A 23,633-nucleotide genomic window follows, 5' to 3' on the forward strand; every position below is an offset into this window, starting at 1 on the left:
AAAGCAAGAGTCTTCATCCACCCTTCCCCTTTTCCACATCACACATGTAGTCTAAGAAATGAAAATAAATCTGCCTTTGCTTTAGACTTAAATTTAAATTAGCTTCTCTGACAGTCGTTAGTCAAAAGCTATCTACTGTTTCATGTAAATCAAAATTAAGAAAAATGCCCCCTTCAGGAGTGAATGTGCCTATAATTGTATGCATATATCTTTTCTATGACTGACCTTGAATATTAAGCTACTTAACAACTTGCTCACGCCTTCCTTTCCCCCTGCCCGTCCAGCATCCATCATCTCTTTCAAAACTAAGTTCAAGGCCAATCTTCCTGCAGAGGGCTTCCTTGATTAACTCGGCCCATCTCAGCACCTTTCCACATTTGTACACATTGCTTTTCTTCCACTTTGCCCTCATTTGCCCATTACCCAATTACTCTTATTGTATGTTATAGACTCCATGTGTGCCTAACAAGCATATTTTGTCTTTACAAGTAGCGCGTTGGCTCCCTGAGACCGGGGCCCATGCCCACAGACCTGCCTTTCCTGGACAGATCTGCACAGGAGCAACAGGTTAGCAAATCTGAGTTTAATGGACAGTTTAATATGAGCTGCATCACAGACTATCTCTTTTCACAGACTGTCTCTTTTTCAGAAATTTTTAAGTGTATTTCTAGAGAGAGGGGAAGGGATGGAGAGAAACATGTGTGGTTGCCTCTCACACAGTCCCCACCGAGGACCTGGCTTGCAATCTAGGCATGTACCCTGACTGGGAATTGAACCCACAACCCTTTAGTTTGCAGCCCACACTCAATCCACTGAGCTACACCAGCCAGGGCTGCATCACAGAAATGAAGTAAGCTTATGAGCATTTACTGAGCTCCTCAAAGAGCATTTATTAAACACCTCGTGTGCACCCAGTACCATACTAGAGACCTGGTTTTCTTCCTTGATTCTATTCTCATTCATGGCAGGATAGAGACCATAGCAAAAGCAAACTCTGACCTTGACTTTTTCCTTTAATCTGCTCTTTCAACAGGTTGGTCTCTCTCTCTTAGTCCAAACTCCATCCATTCTTAATAATTCTTTTCACAGGCACAGCATGTGACAAAACCATTGTCATTTATATGAGCTGGCTTATTCCTTACAACTCTAAACCAGGCCTTATCTCCACTGTTCGGACAGGCAGCTCGTGGCCTACTAAACGTCTATGTTCCCAACTCCACAGTCTCACTGCCACACCTTTGCTGCTCCTTTTACTCCAGGATTGGCCGTTTTCCGTGAGGGGTCACACAGTAAACACTTTCAGCTCTGCAAGCCACACAGTCCATCTCAACTCTGGCCTTGAAGCAAAAGCAGCCACAGGCTAAAAACTGAATCAATGGGCATGGCTGTGCGACTGGGACCTCTGGCCAGACACTGGCTCTGCAGGCGTCTGTCTGTAAGCTCCCCGCTCTGTGTGCAAGCTGCCTGTGACTCTAATGGATTTATTGAAGAGTCACCCCTAAGAAACCTGGCATTGTGGAAAGACAACCGTGTGAGTGACTTCTTTTCGGGGAGGCTGCCTTGCTCACGACCACCAGATGACCCACACAGGACTCTTTCCCGTAAAGTAAGAACCACTAAGGTGACTGATAAGCCCTACTTCACCGGAAAGCTTCCCTCCCCCACCCCACATCAGGATTCATCTCCTCCTCTGGAGTTCCTGCTCCAATGTCCCAGGGGCTTAGGAAACCCAACCCTAGTTCTCTGTTGTCACACCGCTCCCTTGTCCTAAACCCACCTTCCTTCCATCTCCCTCCAGCCAGCACTCATCCACCCCTTCAACTGTGCAGCCTCTCCAGGTAACACATGCTCACACAGCTACTGTCTTCAAAGCACCCTGACTCTTGGGCATTCCGACTGGCAGGGGATGGGGATGCTTCCAGTCTCTGCCCAATGTCACAGAAAGACCCACTCTCCTCCCTACCCTCCCATTTCTGATGCCACCCTCTTCTCCATATCCTGACCCCAGGAGAGTGACAATGTTTTCAAGTTATTTCAGGGGGAGAAGCAATCCCCTTTCCTCCATTTATAAATGTACAATGCTCTGCCCAACCACCGTCTGCAACTTCTTCAGCTATTTTATCCTGCAATAGAAATAGTGAAATGGCTGAGACCACGGAGTTTGCTTTGCAAAGGCAAACAACGCATCTTCTCTCCACCCTCCTCTGACAGAAACTGTGAGTGGTCGGAACCCCTCCTAAGCATGTGTTCTGTTATGGAAAAAGCGAACTTCCAGAGTTTCATCTGGGCTTTGGGTTGATGAAGTCATTTAGGAAATGATACTCATCAGCCTTTGATGACCAAAGGGTGGGCCTAGGGCACGATGTGGGGTGAGGATGCCCTGGGGAAGCGAGGGAAAGGAAACAACAGCCAAATAAGCAGGTGGGCTCCCTGGGGTTAGGAGATGACTGCATTGTCAACCTCCGTGTGACTGTCACTGGATTATCCCCAGGAAGCAGGGTTTGGACCGGGCAGGGGTGGGGGCTGCCCACAGCCGGCTGGGCTGGGGACAAGATGAGGCATCTGTTGCCCAGTTTCCCTCAAGGTAACTAGAATGTTTTCTAAGGCTACAAAATTGTTCAAACTGTACTATATCCAGTATGTGTGTACCTTGAACTCATAGACAAAAATATTACATTATTTCTTTATGTGTTCAGTATGTGTTCTTCCATAATGCTGTTAACATACATTTTATAAAATCGATTGGGATTTATTTGTTATAATCAATTCTCACATTACATTTAGAAAATACTTAAGATTCTTCTATATGCTGTTCATGAACATAAAATTATTTTTCTAGTCACTGAACCAATACATTTTTAGGAGCAAATACCTTATTTTTCATTTTTTAAGTTTGATCATTATGATTAATTAAATCTGAGGAATTTTACTGAATTTTTATGGATAATTCTTACTTAGTTATACCCCAAGTCCAAATAAATCTGGTATGTCTATATACATGGAAAAAATACCATATCTTTTACTACACTACATACTTATTACAACATATATTTAGCAATATAGATTGCATCGTTGGTAATTAGGTAAAGGGAGCAACATGTCATATTTTCATCGTTTTCATAACTAATTTTGAAAATGGATAAAATAATTATACCTTACACCATTTTCATCTTGATTGCTTTTAGTACAATAATAAATCTTTTAAGATTCATTTCATGACTGTCTCTCTGCAGTCTTCATTATATTCCTCAAAATGCATGACGCTTTATTGGAATTGAAGCAATTAAGTCAAACTGCTTCTGAGGGAAAGTAAATCCAATTTGGCTAGTTTGAGGATGAAAACGGGCTCTGTGAATTAGGTTCTATGATAAACATTTCTCATACTTGACAGTTTCACCTTGAATGAGCCGCATCATAAGCTGCAAAGTTTTGGCAAAAACAAAATTGAACCACCCAACAACAATAAAAAGCATTTGATCCAAAACTTCATGAGAATGAAAAATGGTTAGATTTTTTCCCCCAAATTTGAGTATATCGGGTTAAACATGGTACATCTAATTGAGGGGAAAATAGGTCTACTTCAAAGTCATTTGATGTCTTGGTAAAACCTATTTGGTATATTTCCTAGAAACTGGGGGGGGAAAAAAAGATCCCCAAAGGAATAACAACTAGGTAAACAAATCCTTCGGCAAGTTGAGTGGTGTTCGATTCTTTACTTTCAATAAAATCGGAGGGCCTAATGGAATAGTCGCCTCACAGATCATCAAATCTTATTTTCTGAGATGACGAATCAAGTGGCGTCGCAACAATAAAACGCTGTCCCCAGGTACAGTACTTGTTTAGTATGAACAGGGCTTCTGAGAGCGTACAGCTATACAAACTAGAAATAGGAACAAACCGATGTGCAACCCAGGGTTCTATAGCAATGACATATTCATCCGCAGACGTAGGAATTTTAAAAAGCAATGATAGCCATTTCTTTCATCGAGCTACATTTTCCAATAACTTTTACATTGTACTGAATAGTTATGCAAATCGGTAATTTATTTTGCTTTGTTCGTGTACTAATATTTTACAGACAACAGTCCAAAATCAGACGATTTGCTTTCTCTTTAACTTTCAGCAATTTAGCTCATCGCTCTGGGCCTGTTTCCCGCTTTGAGAATTGAGGGATGTGGTAGGACCCAGAGTAGTGTTGTTGCAAAGACTGAACAAGTTAATGCAATAGACGCTCTTGACGCCAAGCCTGGCACACAGTGCATGCTATGCAAGCGTAACCTGCTATGATTATAAGAATCAAAAGCAAAACCCTTAAAATTAACAGCCCGTGGATTCGTCTTCATGAGCAGGAAAACGGCGCTGGAGGGACCGGTCCTAGCCGGCAGGCATAGGGGTGGGCCCGAGGAAAAAGGGATGGGGTGGGGACAAGGAGGACCCTGGAGCTACCTCCTTGCAGGAAAACTGGGCTGGATCATGAGAACGAAGGTTTGGTTATTGTTTAGAATAAGCGGTGGATCTTGTCTGATTCGTGAAATAGGAGCCAGAGCGTCAGGCCTAAACGCCAACGACAGCACCGGGTCAACGTCTCGCATCCCTGCGCAGGCCCGTTCCGAACAGGATCCCAGTGGGCCCTCGGCCCCTGGGAGTCGCGCGGGTCCAACGCTGACCCACAGTGGGTTCCAGCCCCGCGCCCGCCCGGTCTGCTCCGCTGCGCGCTCCCGCCGCCCCCGCGGACGCAGCCGAGCGCCCCGAGCGCGCGTGCGCGGAGGGCGACCGGAACTGGCCCCCGGCGGATCCCGTCGTTGGTCCCTCACTGCTTTTGTCACCGCCTTTTCCTCTTTTTCCCCTGGTTCCCTTTCACTTCCGGGGTTGCTCGGGATCCGCTGGTTCCGTGACAACATCCAGTTGCCTCCTTCAGGTGGCGGGACTGGTGCAGCCGCCGCCTCCCAGGAGCGCCCGCTCGCCCGGGCTCGCGCCCTCGCCGGCCCAGGCCGCCATGGCCACCAACCCGCAGCCGCAGCCTCCGCCTCCCGCGCCGCCGCCTCCCCCGCCTCAGCCTCAGCCCCCGCCGCCGCCGCCCGGCCCTGGGTCTGGCCCCGGCGCGGGCGGGACGGGCGGCGCAGGGGCCGGCGCGGGGGACCCGCAACTCGTGGCCATGATCGTGAACCACCTCAAGAGCCAGGGGCTCTTCGACCAGTTCCGCAGGGACTGCCTGGCCGACGTGGACACTAAGGTTCGGGGCGCGCTGGTGTGCGGGGCCGGGGGAGGACCCCAGGGCTGCCTTCTCGCGCGTTCTCCCGCGTTCGTGGAAGGGCTGCGCCTCTGCTTCCCCAGCCGGGGCCCCTCTGAGCGCCGCTCCGCTAGTTCCCGTGCAGCCGCGTCCTCCTCGACCTGCCGCTCCTTGCCAGGCACCGTGCACGGCGCGGTTCGTTCATTCATTCCCCTGCCGGTGCCTCCTGGTGGGTGCTGAGCACCTACTATGCTGCTTAGGCGCTCGGAGTTTACCCGCGAGCAAGACTCCGTTATTGTTCCTGTGCAGATACGTTTGGAAACACTAACCTCTGCTTTCATCTCTGGTTAATTTTTTTTCGCGGTTTACTTTGTATCCATGCACCTCTCTTAAAAGATTTCTGGGCGGGAACTGTCATATCCTTGTCCTCTGGAGAAGTTGAGTGATCATCGAACCGAGTTATTTGTCGTACGCATTACTGGATGAGGGTTGGGGGGTGCAAAGGTAAGAAGGTAGAGCTGGACAGCGAAAAGGTAGGTTAGGGGGATCGGGACTTCAGCCTCTACTAGTGACCGTTTGATTTAGGTAACTTAGGCCAAGTCACTTCTCCAAAGTGAAAATGGGTTCGGGGGGAGGAGAGGGGACGGGGTGGGGGAGAACCGAGCCATCCATTATTAAGTGGAGGAAGGATGGAGAGCAAGTGATAGCAGATAATAAAGTGGAAGAGGGTCAGGAGACAAGAGTTCAGTTTGAGAGAGTAAGGAGGAGAGGGGAAAGGTCTGCAAAGGGGGAGGGCGTTAGTACCAAGTGTCAAAGTGAAGGAACCAGGTAGTCATACCTGGTTAGGCAAAGAATGAGCAGAGGACACCAAGAAGGAGCAGTCTTGGTGAGATGGATGGAAAGCCAATAGAGTCTGGAATTCTGGAAGCAAGTGAAGCAGGAAGCCTCAGTTGGGAATAATTGTAAAATTGGGGGTGTTGGGGGGGTTTGGTGTTTGTTTGTTTTTGTTGTTCTTTGGTTCGGTTGGTTTGAGGCAGTTGGGCCAGGGGAGGTTGCTTGGTTGATTACTTTTGGCCAAGATCTGGTTGGGTCCATTGGATAGTTCTGATGGGGTGAGAGTTCTCTCATAACCTGTTCAGTGTTTCTGAGGAGACTCATTTCTTTGAGAAAGTGTTTGCAAAGTCCACCAATTCTTCCCTGCGACTTTGTGTTCACTGGCCTCAGGGGAGTGAACTGTGTGCAGTCCTGCTGTCTCCTCTGGGAAAACCTTGGTCAAAATCTAGGAACATCTTTCCTTATGAGAACCCTGGCCCACTGTGTAGACCAGAGTACAGTGTGCCTTTTCAGGGCATTGGAGTTTTTGCACCACAGAGAATTCAATTTACTTGTAATGTTTATCTCTGCAGGAAGTAAAAGGTTTTCTCTATTTGTTTTAGGGAATATGCACAGCCACCTTTTTTAAACATAATGCCTATTGCCTTCTTTTTTTTTTTAATGGGAGAAAGTTAGATAGATATAGCTAGATAAATATTACCCAGATAAAGCTGGTTGTTTGTACCCTGCACGTAGAGACTTCACTTTGCTTTCCTCAGAAACCTACAGATCTGTTCTTGTGTATGCAAATTGAAAATTTCAGTGTACTGATGGGGATACCATATGTAAAGTTCAGGTTTTTCTTCACTCTGTCCCTACTAAATGTTACTGCTCTATGTCTGATATTTCTGCCAGATCGTCTGGAAGTGAGGCTCTACAACCTTTCTTGGGGAGAAGGAGAAAAGAACAATTTCTTAGACAGTGTAAAGAAATCTAGGCCTTCTCCCAATAAAAACGCACACATATGTATTAGAATGCTGTTTTTACAGTTTAGAAATGATTGGCTATTTGGCAGTGTCTGTAGCTCAGCCTACTATGTAGTTTCAGAGAGTGTTCAGGGACTACAGAATAAGGTCCCCTGTTTTAACGTTCAAAGCTAGAAAAGAGAAGAACTGAAATCAAACCCATTCCCAGCTGAGTTTGGTGTTGTGTTCTGCCTCTCTCTCTCACAAAAAATAGTAAGTTTGAAAGTCTCAAAAACATACAAAAACCAAAGTTTTCTTTTATGTGAGAAAAGAAAACTTTGACGTTCCTATCAGTGTGGCTAGTGGGCCAAAGTAGGTATAAGATTCCCTATTCACGCGAAGAGTGTCGCTTTAATGGAATCCTTGGGTCTCATCTGTTAAGAACACCTTAGACTTTAGACCATTCCTGTTGTAGAGCTTTTGATCACTGAACCCTGAAGACCAACTTCGCCAAACTGTGACCGGTAGTGTACAGTACAGAGGGTTGTGGCAGTAGCTGCATTGTCAGTCACATGCACAGTTAAGAATCAAGACATTTGATACCTACCTGATGTTCTCCAAGAGTAACACTGTCATCCATCTGCGTGTATCGAAAGCAAGATGAGAAGTTCCAAAGTCCACTGCAACTCCAGAAGACCACAGAACCCCTCAGACTGCTCTGGGGTCATTGCTGGTCCAGCCAAAAGAGATCTGAGGATTGTAGACTGAACCAGCCCTCCCACCCAAAGAACTAGAACCTGGGACAGCCCCAGGATCCAACTAATGCTGAGGCTCTGCTGCTCCAGACCCCCCAGTTCCCAGATCTGTGGAGTAAACTAAGAAGTTACAAAACTGTTCTGACCCCTGTGTGCTGATTAGCGACTGGAGAGAGTGAGGAGGGAATGTTCAGTGGTCCATCCTTCTTCTCCAGGAAGGGAGCTCACCAAACAAGTAAACATGGCCCCTCTCCCCCAGGTAACAAAGGCCAGTTTTTTGATACATTCTTAGGTGTAAATGACTCCTGGTCACTGATTATTATTGTCCCCTTTTTTCCCCCTTAGATTTGAAAGGAAATTAGATTTTGTATTAGAACAAAGACAAAACTGTATGCATTTATTTACCCAACAAATACAGTGTACCAGACACAGTTTTAGACATCAGAGATACAGCAGTGAACAAAGAGTCCCTGCTGTTTTGGAACTTAATCCCAGCGGAGAAAAACAGACAATAAATAATGTGTGATAGGGCCTATGGAAGAAATGAAAGGGGATGGGTCTGGAAAGGACTGATTTGTTTTGAGTAAATTCAGGGAAGCTTTCTAATAAGGTGCCATTTGAGCCATCACTGAAGGAGCTGAGGGCCCTGCAGTTCTCTGGGGTTGAGTATCCCAGGTGGAGGTCACTGCCTGCAGGGAAAGCCTTAGGCAGAAACTGCTGAGGACAAAGTGACAGCGGGTGTGATAGGAGTGCCCCTCCCTCCCTTCACAGCCCTGCCTGGCCTTGGAGGCCTTTGTAAGAGTTTGCCTTCACCTAAGCTGAGAAGCCTTTGGCAAGTGCTGGGGCTAACAAGGACATGCTCTGTCTTCCGTTTTAGATGTGTTGGCCGTGTGTCCCCTTCACACTCGGTCGTAATCTGCTTTGGACAATAAATTATGTGGTTGCCCTAATTTTAAAAGATTTGCAGTAGCTGCCGTATAGAAAATAAGCTCCAGGTGGGCAAAGGTAGACACAGGAAGATGCAGTGCTGTGACCTAGACAGGAGAAGGGAATGCACTGGACCAGACTGGTAATGGGAAGTGGTCAGCTTGCAGAGGCATTGTGATGCTAGTGCTGGCAGAATTCGCCAATGGCTTGAATCTGGGTGGAAGGGGAGGGAGGAGTCAAGAATGACTCCAGGGCTTTTGACCTGAGCACTGGGAAAGGAGGAAGAGAGAGAGAAAAATTCCAGAAGAACAGTGGAATCCTTCTGTCTTGAGTCACCAGGCTTCTTAATGAGAGGAAAACTGAAAACAAGGAAAATTACCTGTTGTTGTTCAAATTTGAGCTTGTCACAGGACAGCTAGAGTGCTAAGTGCATTGTGATGTTTTTAGCTTAATATTTCTGAGATTTGGAAATACTGGCAAGAATTATGTTTTACGGTTTGCTGAAAATCATCAAGAGAAAGGATTAGATTAGTTTTTTAGTTCATATTGATTTGGGATAAATGGAGAGGAACATGATGAAGGATCATGAGACTGTTGCTTGTAGGACTGAGAATAGGAATTAGCAAAAGTTTGGAAACTGGAAGGGATACAAGAACATCACCATCATCCCTTCCAGAGATGGTTCCCCAGTCATCTCATCTAATACCTGCGCTTTAATTGCTTGTCTGCCAAGCAGTGTGATAAGGTTCCTAAAAACAAAGATCAAGAGAGTGGAAGGAGCAGGCTTACAGTTCAGTGGGGAGGTAAATATGCACCTTCCCAAACCACAGTGCACTGCAAGAACTACATATAGAAAACGAAGACCGTGGATTAGGGCGAGCTCTGCAGGTGAGAAGTTTGCCAGATGGACAAGGAGAGGGAATGGCAGTTGCAGAAGAACAAAGGCATGAGAGCTTACCGCTGGAGGGTAAGGGAGCAAATGGCAGAGGACGAGGCTGTATAGTTTTGTGTAAAATCATTTGGAGACACACAAGTCCATCTGCACCAAAGCCACTTAAAAGAAGGATCTGAAGAATGTGAGTGGTGGGAGATAGTTAGGAACAGAGTGTGCTGTCCTGCCTGAGGGCCAGACATTCCTTCCAGGCAGTGGCCTTTTAAGAAGAGATGACATAATATGTGTCCTCTGCCCTGCTTCCCTTACTTACTTCAGGGGTTGTCAGCCTCAGCAGTGTTGACATTTTGATCTGGGTGGGTTTTTGTTGTAGGGCATTCCCCTGTGCATTATAGAATGAATGTTCAGCAGTATCCCTGCCTTCTACTCACTAGATGCCAGTAGCAGCCCCCCTCATTTGTCTTTAGACATTGCCGTATGTCCCCGGGGGGCGAGTAGGGGGTAGTCACTCAGGTTGAGAGCCACTGCCTGACATCAAGTGTAATGCTTAGTTCCAGTGGCTGTCCCTCCATAACTTCTCTGGGATCTGTGTCTTTCAGCCCATTTCCGCCACCCTAGTATGCACCTTCATCACTCTGTTACACACTGTGTGAGGTGTATTTTGTGTCGCTTTACTCTTTCACTTTAAGAAATTAATCATCAGAAAGCCCAGCCATCACATATATCACTCTGCTCATATGTGCACTGACTTATCATTCTCTATCCCATAATTCCAAACTTCTTATACGTTACCCAAGTCCAGGCTCTGGCCCCAGGCTATGTCTCCAGTCTCACTTCTCTGCTTTTTGGTATTCCCTTCTCCAAATGAACAATTGGACTTAACAATTGCCCGAGGAGTCTGGGTGAGGGGAGTGCAGCTCAGTTGCTCCCAACCCCATGTTTTCTCATCCACTTGCTATTTGCTTAAATAGTTGGCTATTCCTTTGGGGCGGTCTTAGAATCCCCAGCTGCATTTCGAAACCTTGAAGGTTCAGCTCATGTGCTACATTCTCAGTAAAGGCTTGCTTCTCTTCCCCCTCTTCCTTTCTTTGCTCCAAATTTTTGCAGTAACATTTATTGGTGCCTTATTTTCTTCTCCCTTCCTTGTCTACAATGACAAGCAGGTCTTTCTTCTTTGTACTTCTCCTATCTTCAAACATAAACTGTAAAACTTTGTTGCCATATTGATATTCTAATCTAAGAAATGTTGATACTGTTAAAGAAACTCAAATCCTAAAACTGTCAGTATTGTTTGTATAATATTAGAGATTTTCAGCTTCTGTGTCCTTTTTTCTTTTCTAGCCTGCTTATCAGAATCTGAGACAACGCGTTGACAACTTTGTTGCGAACCACTTAGCAACTCATACATGGAGTCCCCACCTCAATAAGAACCAGCTAAGAAACAATATTAGACAACAAGTACTCAAGTAAGTCTCAGAATTACCGAGTTCCTAGGCAGGCCTGGAAATGTGCAGCCTGTTTGGCCTGAAAGCAGAAACATTGTACAGAAGTTTGTTCACCTCGTGCTCATGTTGTGAAGTTTGGCTCCCTCATATTATGATGCAGTGTGATTTTTTTATAAAGGCTTTAATCACTTCACATTTCTCCAATAAATTTTAGCAGTCTGATTTTTCTATAGCCCTTTGGAAACATTGAAGAAAGGGAAGGACAATGTATTTTTTTTAAATCCTAGATATAATACTAATAGATAGTAAATGTCAGAATATCCCCTACAGTTTACATTCACAACCATTTTGGGTCCTAAAATAGTAGGCTTTATAATTAGTTTGCAAATAAAAAACATTAAAGATCACTGAAATGAAAATATTTTTCCTGATTTTTGACACTGTGTCTTCTATTCTTTTTTTTTTTTTTAATATTTTCTTTATTTATTTTTCGAGAGAGGGGAAGGGAAGGAGAAAGAGAGGGAGAGAAACATCAGTGTGTGGTTGCCTCTCATGTGTCCCCTGCCGGGAACTGGCCTGCAACCCAGGCATGTGCCCTGACTGGGAATCGAACCGCGATACTCTGGTTCGCAGGCCCGCGCTCAATCCACTGAGCTACGCCAGCCAGGGCGTGTCTTCTATTCTTAAGTGCAGCCTGACCCCCGCAATTTTGTCTCTTGCATTTTATTGTGAGTTTAATTCTCCTTTTTAGTGATGATATTGAAAAAAGAAAGTGCATTCGGACTTTTTTTTTTTTTCGATGAATATAAGATAAAGAGAATGAGAAGAGCTGAAATGTTTACAGGGACCCAAAAGTCATACTTATTCCCAAGACATTTACAATATTACCTTGTTCTTAAATACAAGAAACAAGACAAGACAAGACAAGAGAACTCAAACCGTCTGCCCCTGCTTCAGCCCCCAAGGAAGACGGTGAAGTTCTCTGAGGAGGAGCTGCTCCTCCTGCCTTGACAAATGCGCGCCTTCGGGCCCATCTTTTAGAGAGCGGTCTTGCTGTAAAACAGGTCAGCGTGTCTGTGGTACACCTGCCACCTCTCAACTCCCTCGTGTCCCTTGGGAACCCTCCAGGCCCGCCTAGCGAGCTTCCGCAGTGAGCGTCCTGGCCCCCAGGAAGCCCCACAAACACAGCTTCCACTCCAACTCAGAGACCCATTTAGCCACAGGTAATACTAGAAACCGGGAGCCTAGGGGCTCCGACTATCTCCTTGTGAAGAGGAGAAGAGGGACACTTAGCAGTAAGTTTGTTGTCTGCACTTTAAAGGATGTCAGAGGAACCTGTATAGGGTCCAGGTGAGATCAGAAGGTGCCTTCAGAGGGCTGCGTGACAGCACCTGTGGGGAAGTCAAGGCCTTGCCTGGAAAAGAGGCTGAAGGGGGCCCTGGGGTTGACAGGCTTGGAAATTTACTCACTTCCAGGAATTTAGGGGAACAATAACTAAGATGGGGGGCGGGGAACTGCCGCCTGCACACTTGTGCCTTGCTAATCACTGAGTGCTCCCACTGAACAACTCACATGGCTGCCTCCCTTTCACAGAGGACGGCATTGCTTTAACAACATGTTGGCATCCTCTTTTTCTTTGGGCGGAAAGACCAAGTGGAAGGCCAGTCTCCCGTAATTGCATTTCCTCCTCAGCACACGAAACTGTAAAGGAGGGAAGCAGCCCTTCATTCTGTTATTTTACAGAAGCTCAGCTCAGCTCAGCCTTGCCGGTGTAAAAGCAAGCCTGGTGAGGGGCCGAGGGCCACTCGGTAAAGGGTCCTCGTGACTGTCCTCCAAGAGTTGCCCTGGAGGGCTCTGCCGTGGGCGACGGCGGGCAGGCGGGGAGGACGTGCAGTTGTCTGTGGGAGGGGCCCGCCGGCTCTCTTTCTGGGACGCATGTACATTTCCGTCTAGCTGCGTTACTTACTTTTAATGAACTATTCCCTTATTTAAATTCTATTATTCATGTTTTCTGTTACTGACAATAACATTTTAAAGTTCCCTTAAAGAGACGATTTAGTTGTGTCAGACCAGGGGTATAGGGACGTATTGGCCTTGATAAATACAATCTCAAGCAGTTTTTCATGCATGTACTTTGAGAAACACTCAGTTGAATCTGTTATGTTGAACCTTCTACAGTTGCCTTTCTTATAGGATAAAAACAATCTAATATCAGCAATTCTGGGTGGTTCAACCTAATAGCTAATCCCCAGGCTCAATACAGGGAAAATCTTACTTTATCTATGCAATCATTTTGTACAACAAAATCTAAAAATGCTAAATAGCTCAGAAATAATTGTATAAACTGAACAAGATTTAAAAGGAAGACAAGGAAATAACTTTAACCAGAATAGTGCTGGCTGCTAGCATTTTGGCCTTGACCTTGAACCTCGAGTGCGGCTACTCTCTAGTAGGCAGCCATCTGCAGTGAGCCTGCTGAGAGCAGTGGGGCCACTGGAGCCGGCCACTGATCAGGCCACTGTGAGAGAGGACTGAAGCAGCGATTCTGGATGGGTGGGTTTTATTTTTTATTTTGTGCCTTTATACTTGTGCCTGACAACATTTTTCAGGTTGTTCGTCCTTGTTTCTTTCCCACCCGCTAGATTTGAAAGACACCTCTAAGATGTAGCAGTGTTTGCAGGATTTGCAGGGTTGTTTTTTTCCCTTAATCTTAGAACTTTAAAAATCAGGTTACCTACTTTGTGGAGAATTGACTCATTTTTCTCTATGGCCCACATAAGTAGCATTCTAGTATAACAAGGCTGCAAGGTGCCTCAGGAAATGAAAGTCAAATTCATCCTCCACTTCAGCCAGAGCTGCACTCAAAAAGAGCATTTACATTGTAAGAAGAGACTCTGTGCCCATTTTGCGGATAGCCTGAGCCCTAGAAGCTGGGAAGGACCAGCGCCTGTTCTTCTAACATGACCCAGGGAACTTCTCAAGCGCTTTTTTTAGGAAGAAACAAGGTTAACATGTGTCTCTTAACACCCTTGTGATTTTCTGCGCACTTGGGATGTAGTTGCCCTACTGCTGCTCTGTCTCTTGTTTGTGATATTTCTTTAAGCTCTTTCTTCTCTTCTGTGGAAATCAGGACTCAGCTCAGGTGTTACCTCCTTTGTGGAGCGTTCCTCATTGTCTCAGAGCTGTCTCCTCCTTCCTCAGTCTACTCCTTTCCTGCAGTACAGGGCTGTCCTCCTGCCCGTCATCTTCTCTTTCCATTGTTTGTGCCGGTCTCCTCACTAGAGGGGGGACCAGGTCTGAGGAACGGCAGCTGGTGGCCGAGCACATTCCTCTTAAAGTACAAGACACTCGTGACATGATGGTTAAATGGATAAATCCTCTAGTGTTTTTAATGGCAAGAAGAAAAAAGAAATCTTGTTTTATTTTTGTTCTAAAGTTTTTCCCTTTTTTTTTAGTTTGATAAAATTATATTCTTCATTTTTCCTGGAGACTCTTTAATACTTATGAAAGGCTTACATTTTTGTTTCAAAATAAAGGTGCAAAGTCCATTGATTTATTCTGTAGCCAGAACTCAGCTTTAATGATGATTTATTTTTCTGTGCCATGAGCAGGATCATGGTAAGACAGCATCGTCCGTAAGCCTGGGCTGTAAGTAGTGGTCTTGTTCAGTTCTCAGGGTGGCTTGTTTTTGTTTGTTTGTTTTTTTTAAGATTTTACTAATTTCTTTTTAGAGAGAAGGGAAGGTTGGGAGAGAAACATTGATCAGTTGCCTCTCACATGCATGCCAGCTAGAGACCAAACCTGCAACTTAGGCACGTGCCCCAGCCAGGAATCACACTCAGCCTTTCCGTTCTCGTTCTCAGGATGGCGCCCAACCAACTGAACCATACCAGTCAGAGCCTAAGGGTGTTTCATTTTGTTTCGTTTCATTTCGTTTTGTTTTGTTTCGTTTTGTTTCATTTTTGTTGACACAGTGGTGAAAAGTCTAGAGACTGTTTGTGGTATGGTGTATCAAAATGCATCTGTAGTGTGAAACTTATTGTCCATTGCCTATTCTTTCCCTACCCCTGAACGGATTGGGAAAATTAAAGGTTGGAGAGATACAGTTATACCTAAAAATGATGCAAATAATATGAAATTATATGTGTATATTTTAACCTTTCTGTAAATTATCCTGTGTTTCAGATCAGGAATGTTGGAGTCTGGTATCGACCGAATTATTTCTCAGGTTGTAGATCCAAAGATCAACCACACGTTCAGACCTCAGGTGGAGAAAGCTGTGCATGAGTTTTTGGCCACGCTAAATCACAAAGAGGAATCCGGTGGCAGCTCGGCCCCCGAAGAGGAGAAGCCAGACTCTTCCATCGTTACACAAGGTGCTTTGCTTTTGCTCTTGGTCAGCTCCAGTGCTTTTTTTCCTGAACTGAGTATCAAGTTGAGGAAATTTGGTTTTTAAAATGTTTCTCTACTCAGCCACGGTAGTGAAATTGTATAGCACCCAAATTCCTCAACTGGCATAAGGCATAACCTTTATTTTCCTTAATACAAAATAATCTGTATTTTAAAGATGCATTATTGGGAATGTATGTATGTTTCAACAGTGAGAATAATTAGAGAAGCTATTATTTTCCTGGAAACTAGACTCTTCGCAGGTTTCCACGGTGCCTCTCTGAGACAACTGTATTAGGAAGGAGAGAATTGGTGTGCTGAGCACCAGCACTGGTACATGAAAGTGTAAAGGTGTGTGAAGGGTCTGCTCCATGTGTGCATCATAAAGATGACAGTGGCCTGTATCATTGACTCTGCTAGGTGAGCCTTCTGCATCTATTTACTCTGAAACTTGTGTCTCTCTTAAAGGTGTCCCTGCTCCTGGGCCCAGTACTAATGTAGCCAATGATGCCATGTCAATCTTAGAGACCATAACTTCTCTTAACCAAGAAGCTACTGCTGCCAGGGCTTCAACAGAAGCATCAAACGCTAAGACCAGTGAGAGAACATCCAAAAAACTCCCGTCTCAGCCAAGCACCGACACCAGCACTGAGAAAGAGAAAGCTCCAGAGGACATGGCTGATAAAGACAAGTCTTCGCCCGACCCCGCGGGGGAAGTACAGGAAACAGCCCCGAAGTCTGAGGAAGTTAGCGAGCTCCCTTGCCCAGCAGAAGAAATTAAAAATCACACAAAAGAGAGTAGCAGTTCCGTTCTGCTAAGTAAAGATGTTCAACAGGAAAGCAGTGACCAAAAAAATAAATCAGACAAAGGTGAAAAGAAACCAGACAGCAGTGAAAAAGGAGAAAGGAAGAAAGAAAAGAAGGAAAAGAGTGAAAAGAAATTTGATCACTCAAAAAGGAATGAAGATACACAAAAAGTCAAAGATGAAAAACAAGCAAAGGATAAAGAAGCAGAGTGTACGAAAGCGCCCTCAGAAAAGAACGGAAGTAAAGCTAAAACCAGTGAAGGGACAAGAGAAGGTAAAATCTTGCAAAAGTCTACAACTGTTTAAAGAACAAAGTGTGTCCATTGGGATGTATCAAATTTGCCTTCAAATTTTAGTAAATTTGATTCTTACATTTCAAAAGCCTGAGAACTTATATCTGCTTTGCTAAAAAAAAAAAGGGGCAATACACATTTGTGTATTTGTTTCCTATACTCAAATTCACAAAGTAAATGAACAGAGAAGCTCTGGATCTTATAATTTAACTGATATAATATGTTGCCATACATTATTTCAAGGAACTTCATTCATACTTGTAGGTCCTAATCTTTTAAATATTATCAGTAAATATATATATTAGCTACTTAAAGTTTGCTTTTGTTTCTGTCATTTACATCATAAATTAATACTTTCATTTTTACTGGATAATAGTTTATATTTTCTGGAAATAATTCTACCTTATTTGATATTCATTGCTAATGAGAAATTTTTATTGCTAAAATTGAAGTTCTTTGAAATGTATTTAAAGCAGAGAATTTCAAACGTAATTTGGGAATTGGGTACTGAGTATGTTCTTGTAACAAGATGATTTATCTTCTGTATCATTCTCTTGAAGATTGCTCTGTGATAGATTCTGATGTGGATGGACTCACGGACATTACAGTTAGCTCTGTCCACACCAGTGACCTCTCATCTTTTGAAGAAGACACTGAGGAAGAGGTTGTGCTGTCCGATAGCATGGAAGAGGGAGAGATCACGTCAGATGGTAAAGCATTTTACTCAGTACCGCCTCTGTGAAGCTTCCCGTCGAGCGTTATTTGTATATTCAGGTGGCTGTCGTGCAAGACAGTGTGGTCTAGTGGCAAGAGCTTGGGACTTTGTAGTTGGAAGATTTGTTTCTGAGTCCCAGCTCCAAGGCTTTCTGTCTGAGCAAGCTTGGTGAGTTACTAAACTAAACCTCAGCCAGTCTCGGTTCTGCATCTCTCATCTCCATTCCCTACGACTGTCATTCCATTTAGATGAGATAATGCACATGAAGGTGTGAGAGTGAGTCCTGTGCACAAGCTCCCCTCACTTCTGACATCAGTTGCAAGATTGGGGTTCCCAAGACTAACCTTAGGTTTGACCATTTGTTAAAAAGACTCCCAGTGCTCACTGAAATCTGTTAAACTCTCAGTTACCAGCTTATTACCACTAAGGGGCACTGATTACAATCAACCAGGGGAAGAAGCGCATTGGCCAGAGTCCAGGAAGGCTCCCGACATGAAGCCTCCAGCCGTCCCTGTGGAGGTGTGGGGAGTGTCCCTCTCCCAGCATTGCTGTTCGACAGTGCATGTGGTTACTACCACCCAGGGAAGCTCACCTGACCCTTCATTTCCAGAGTTTCTCTTTGGGCTCCACCATGGAGTCGCAGTTGACTGCCCAGGCAACTGGTCTCAGTCTCCAGCCCCTCTAGAGGTCAAGCTGATACTCCAGGACCCAAAGCTCGCATCCTGAATTATGCTCTTAGACAATTTGGCTTAGCACAAGACCTCTAAGTGAACAAAAGCACTCTGAAGTCAGGCCTGGGACTCCAGAGGCTTAGGGCAAAAGCCTCTGGAGAGGGCAAAACTGGACCTCCTAGAAGCCAAGGGCAAAAACTGGACTTCTCTTTACTATACATTTTGTTTTTCAATTAATCCTTATTGAGTACTATATCTTAGGCCATGCTAAGTTTTCTGCGTACCAATCCCTATAATTCCCACAACCCGGAGAAATAGGTCCAGGTGAAGAAATAAAGTCATCAAGGGGAGATGTCTTCTTGTCTAGACTCATGTAGCTAGTGAGCACCAGTAGCAATTTCAGACCCGAGTCTGGACTTCTAACCAACACCATATGCTGCTCTTTACCATGTGATTTAATTCTTTATGACTTTAAAAAATCAGTAAGATTGTGTATTATTTGCAGTTGCCTATAGATAGCATCTCATAAATTTGATACTGGCTTTCTGATAGAATACCTAGAGAGAAAAAATAGAAGCTTATAGTACTACAGTTCTATTTCTAGCCTAACTAAAAATTTAATTCTAGATGCTTTTGCAGGTCTTTCCAAGTTTTACTGGGCAGAGCTAGATTTTATAGGTGTGGAATCCAAAAGGTAAGAAGATAGCTATTCTGAGAGTACCAAGTGGTAGGAAATGAACACCTTGTTTCCGTTTTCTTGTTGTGTCATAGGGAAGGCAGTCTGCCTCCCTAAGGTGGAGAGGTTTTAGCATTTCGTGGCATGGGTCCATTTATTAATTGTTGCCTCTTCCATAAATAGAGACTCACAGGTAGTTGTAAAAACCTCCAGTTTACCCTAAGGTGCAATGTCAAGTGCATTGGTTCAGTTTGACAGGGGTAAAGCAGTCATGTCCAGTCCACTGACATACAAATGAGAATTAACTCTTTGTCAAGAGTTAATTTTGTCAAGAAAACATAAATAACCACAAGGTTTAGTTTTTCTTTACTGTCTTGCTATATGTGTAAGAAGCTGATTGTTAAGAAGTAAATTGAGATATGGATTCTGACCTTTAAAAATGTCTAAATTTCTGAGTTTTCACATTGTGACATTTCACCATGTGAATGCACTTGAGCTACGTTGATACTGCTCTTGCTGCTAGATGGTGATCAAGCGTAATGTCGATTTTATTGCGAGTTCACATTCCTCTTTCTTTTGACTTTCTTCCAGATGAAGAGAAGAACAAACAGAATAAAGCAAAAACTCAAACCTGTGACCCCAGTGAAGGAAAAGCAAAAAGCGGACGGCAAGCTTACGTTCACAAGCCATACCTTTACTCAAAGTATTACAGTGATTCTGATGATGAACTCACTGTAGAGCAACGGCGGCAGTCGATCGTAAGTCACACTTGATCTGTTATTACCTTCGCGCCTTAGATCAGGCTGCCAACCTTGTCTAGTCCAAGTGCAGGGTCCTGCTGGTGCGCATACGAAACAGCGGCATGTGGGTTGTGCCTCCGGGAACCTTGTCGTTTGACTGAGCAGAACAGACGTGAACGTGTGGCAGGAGCATTCGTCTCATGATGATCAATAGTGAAAAACCGGTAACAACCTGCGTGATTCAAGGCATGGAAAGCTCTAATCAAGTACGAGTAGAGTTTACGGTATAAAGCTGTGAACTTAATATCTAGAAGGAAGTGCAATCCACATACTTACTGGGTTTGGAAACACTTTGAATTGTAACGTGTCATTGGATTAACAACAGCTTTCTAGCAGAAAAACACTGCTTCCTTATTGTATGTGCATATCAGGTTTAAGATGACTTAAAATTTCAGAAACAGTAAAATATGAAAAGTTGTGCATCTCAGAACAAGAAAATATTACATAGAAAAATGATTTGAAAGATATACATGCAATGCTGCTAGTGGTTTAACTCTTAAAAATTTTGCTTGATCTGGGTTATGGCTGGGACAGTTTGGGACAGTGAGTTCTGGCCAGAGAGGGGCAGTGGGAGTAACACCATGACTGGATGCTCTCTGGTGTTAAAATCCAACAGCCGAAGTCCCATGTCCAAAACCTGGGTCCCAAGAGTACAACCAGCAAGTCACATTTGTTGTAGAACTAGCCTGTCACTTGAATCTGCATTTTAACTTTTTCCTTTCAGAATAATACAAACATTATGGAAATGTACTGTGTCCCCCTTATGCTCACAGACATTTTCACGGCTGTCCTGCTTGAGGTGCCCAGTTTCATAAACCAGCCACCGTTTTTCAAAACGGTGCCTTTCCCACTCTGTACACTACGGCCTTCTGAAAGAGTAAAGGAACATTTTCATATCCGTCTCATTCATTCTGGTTGTTTCCGGATTATGTAGTGAGTGTGCGCTTTTGCAGAGCCTCTTATTTTGTAAGAACGTTTGAAGAGGAAACTCTTTTTGTTCCCGGAATGTTCCTGCTTTTGCCTGATAATCATAATTAATTGTGAATATTTTGTGGTTTTAGGCTAAAGAAAAAGAAGAGAGGCTTTTAAGAAGGCAAATTAATAGAGAAAAACTTGAAGAAAAACGAAAACAGAAAGCAGAAAAGACAAAGTCATCAAAAGTTAAGAGCCAAGGTATAGAAGATGTTAACTTTAATATTTTAAACAATCTTATATGCTCCATTAGTTTCCAGAAATGTGTATTACTTAAGACATTTGATTATAAAGTAAAACAGTCTAAATTATATCTCAGTAAAGCTATTATATGTATATTTTTTAATCCTCACCTGAGGATATGTTTATTGATTTTTAGAGAAAGAGGAAGAGAGAGAAAGAGAAACATCGATGTGAGAGAGAAACATTGATCAGTTGCCTACCATAGGCTCCCCAACCAGGGATTGAACCCGCAACCTAGGTATGTGCCCTGACCGGGAATCGAACCAGCAACCTCTTGGTGTACGGGACGATGCTCCAACCTACTGAGCCACCCGGCCAGGGCAAAGCTGTTATATTTTTCAAAAATTATCTATTTTCGGGTGTGGAAGATTTTCTTACTTTTTAATCTGATGTGTGGAGTCAGTTTTTAAAAATTATATTGCTGTGTCTAAATTAAACATTCTCTCAGGTACCAGATTACACAGCCATTAACAATTTATTTTTCAGTGGCTGTGGAATGAATTATCACTGGAAAATAGATTGTTAACACATGAGTAATCAAGCCGTGCTGGTAATGTTAGTGGAATTAATCTGTGCTTTATGTTAAAATGTCGAATATTTGCCTACAGTGTTTCGTTGAACAAAATTTAATTTCTTCTGGACACTGACCATGTGTAATGCCCAAATACACATGTGCAGGGGTAGCAAAGAGGTTTACAGTTGTAGTACATGAAACAATTCATAGTTCTTAAATTACTCATCTATTAATTACTGCATTGTTAATTATTGTTGTTATTATGAACTGGTACAAGCACTTTAAATAAAAAGAAAAATCTTCTTCATCTCCAATATTATTCTTATTCCAGCACAATCAGATATTGAAGCCATTTTGCATTTTTATAGTGATTAGAACATCTTAATGAAAAATCAATATTACACTGTTATAGAACTGTCGTGAACTAGTTTATTGATTTTTTTATTTCCTAGGCAAAAATAATATGGACTTAGAAGAACCATCAACAAAGAGTTTGGAACCTAAAGCCCCCAGAATTAAAGAAGTCCTTAAAGAACGGAAAGTTTTAGAAAAAAAAGTAGCCTTAAGCAAGAGAAGAAAAAAAGACTCAAGGTACATATTTCACCTGGCAGCATTGTCACTGTAACATTCTCCCAGTCACTTTCAGAAGAGAGGCACTGCCAGGAAAGAGCCTGGCCTTGAATGCGCGTGTTGTTGCATGCTTGTTCAAGGCCTTGGAGTTTCATTTTTTATATCTTAATTTATTGTGCTAATATTTGCAGTATTTCATGTGTTAGTCCTTTTTGATAATGTGATGGAAGCTTTGAATTTTCTCCCCAAAGAAATACACGTGTGTAAACAGTTGTCGCTGGAATTTCAAAGGGTTTGTGGGCCTTCTAGAAGGACTCAGGAAGAGTCTCCGTTCTGAATATGCAGTAACCACTCACTTGTTCACTTTCCAGTCGTTCCAGGCAACTCTCTCCACCAGTGTCCTGTGCTTCTCCCCATAAACCAGACATCTAACCCAGATTCTTTTTTTAGTACTACCATTATCATAGTTAATCGCATAAAAATTAGAAAACTGAAGAGACGGAGTGGCTATGAAGCCGTGTGAGCCATGGGCTACAATTTGCTGTGCCATGAAGATGTGGTCATGTAAATTTATTGCAACTTCCAAGACACCCGAATCAACATTTCGCAAAGCTGATATGAGTCAGCACTCAATTTTTTCATGCCTCGTTCCTATTGATCTGAATAAATAAGACTACCCTGTTTACTCAAAAGATAGTAAGATTTTCAAAATGTAATTATATTTTATAAAGTATTCCATTTCAAGCAACAATTCAGAAACTGTTGTTTCAAGTATACTGTCTTACTGCTCCAACAATAGTCTGTGTCACATTTGGGATTGTGTCCTCTGTTGACTAAGAATAGGATTTCAGTTGAAATATGACAGATCTTCATTTATGGGTCAAGTGTTTATAGAAAAAGGAAGCTGACCTTTTTTTAACCTTCCTTAAAATTTCTTACATTTTATTCAAAGTTCACGTTTGACATTTTCCCCCATGTAGGAATGTTGAAGAGAGTTCTAAAAAGAAGCAGCAAGCTGAAGAAGATTCCAAAGAAACCCTCAAAACCAACGAGGTGTGTCCTAGTTAATAAACCCATTCTAAGTGGTCTTTTGTTAGGTGCAAGCTATTCCGTCCTTCGGAGTAACACTAAGAAATGCAGTTGGATCCTTTCAAAGTTCAGTAAACATTCCTCACATTCATTACTAACCCCCATGGTGCTACGGTCTGGATCCTTCATTTGGCAAGTTGATTCATGCGATCATTTATCTAGATAGTAACTACTTCTCTCCTTCCCATTCCCTCACTCACTCTGTTTCCTATCTGGCAATAACCAAATTGTCAAAATTAAGTTGATAAAATCCCTTTTAGTTTTTTCTTTGAGGAATTTAATTTCAAAGTATTTTTTAAAGATTCTGCTCTGTCCTGGCCCCTATGTTAGTAGAAGTGTATTAGTCTTTGAGTTAAATTGTAAGGAGGTGCCGTGGTAAGCCGACCCAGAGGCATAGAAATCTTTCTGAAAACTTCTGCCCATTATTCATATAAGAATAATTGTAGCTAGTAGTCAGTGAGTCTTTATGAAAGTATGTTTTGTCAGCATCTGCTTATTAACATTAATAATCTGTATTCTGTGCCATACTGTTGGGCAGGGGTGAAAGTTGAGATCCTGTGATCTCTGAGAACCTCCCCTGGGTTGTCTAAGCGCACACACCAGTTTTGTACGATGTGGTTACTATGAGTTCTTGAGTGCATCTGAAGCTTACCAAGTGCGGCATCCAATAAGCAGCCTAAACTCATGAGGTTTCCCTAACAAAACTTCTGGTGTCTAAAATATCAGAAACCTTTCTTTCAATATAAATTTTTTGTCTTCATCATACTTTTGGACTGAAAAGAACATGGGATTATCATTCTTCATTTTATATGTATTCATGACTACTGAGCATTTGTGGGCTTTAGCAACTGAGAGTTAAGGAACTTGT

The 23,633-nt window shown here is 43.3% G+C and overlaps 1 protein-coding gene across 3 annotated transcripts in view; it reads left to right on the top strand.

Annotated features, from left to right (window-relative positions):
• The first annotated feature begins 4,860 nt into the window (after window positions 1-4,860).
• Window positions 4,861-23,633, top strand: part of BOD1L1 (biorientation of chromosomes in cell division 1 like 1) — a 50,645-nt gene continuing 31,872 nt past the window's right edge. For all 3 annotated transcript variants that reach the window (XM_037126784.2, XM_053672321.1, XM_053672322.1), the window contains exons 1-9: window positions 4,861-5,233; window positions 10,924-11,048; window positions 15,213-15,403; window positions 15,885-16,496; window positions 17,076-17,225; window positions 19,169-19,335; window positions 20,439-20,550; window positions 21,559-21,697; window positions 22,657-22,729. In XM_037126784.2, the coding sequence (XP_036982679.2) occupies window positions 4,997-5,233; window positions 10,924-11,048; window positions 15,213-15,403; window positions 15,885-16,496; window positions 17,076-17,225; window positions 19,169-19,335; window positions 20,439-20,550; window positions 21,559-21,697; window positions 22,657-22,729 (1,806 nt within the window). In that variant the 5' untranslated portion in view covers window positions 4,861-4,996. The remainder of the gene's footprint in view (window positions 5,234-10,923; window positions 11,049-15,212; window positions 15,404-15,884; window positions 16,497-17,075; window positions 17,226-19,168; window positions 19,336-20,438; window positions 20,551-21,558; window positions 21,698-22,656; window positions 22,730-23,633) is intronic.

The sequence above is a fragment of the Artibeus jamaicensis genome, unplaced genomic scaffold, assembly GCF_021234435.1.
Source record: "Artibeus jamaicensis isolate MK-2021 breed Jamaican fruit bat unplaced genomic scaffold, CSHL_Jam_final contig_76, whole genome shotgun sequence".
Lineage (NCBI taxonomy): Eukaryota > Metazoa > Chordata > Mammalia > Chiroptera > Phyllostomidae > Artibeus > Artibeus jamaicensis.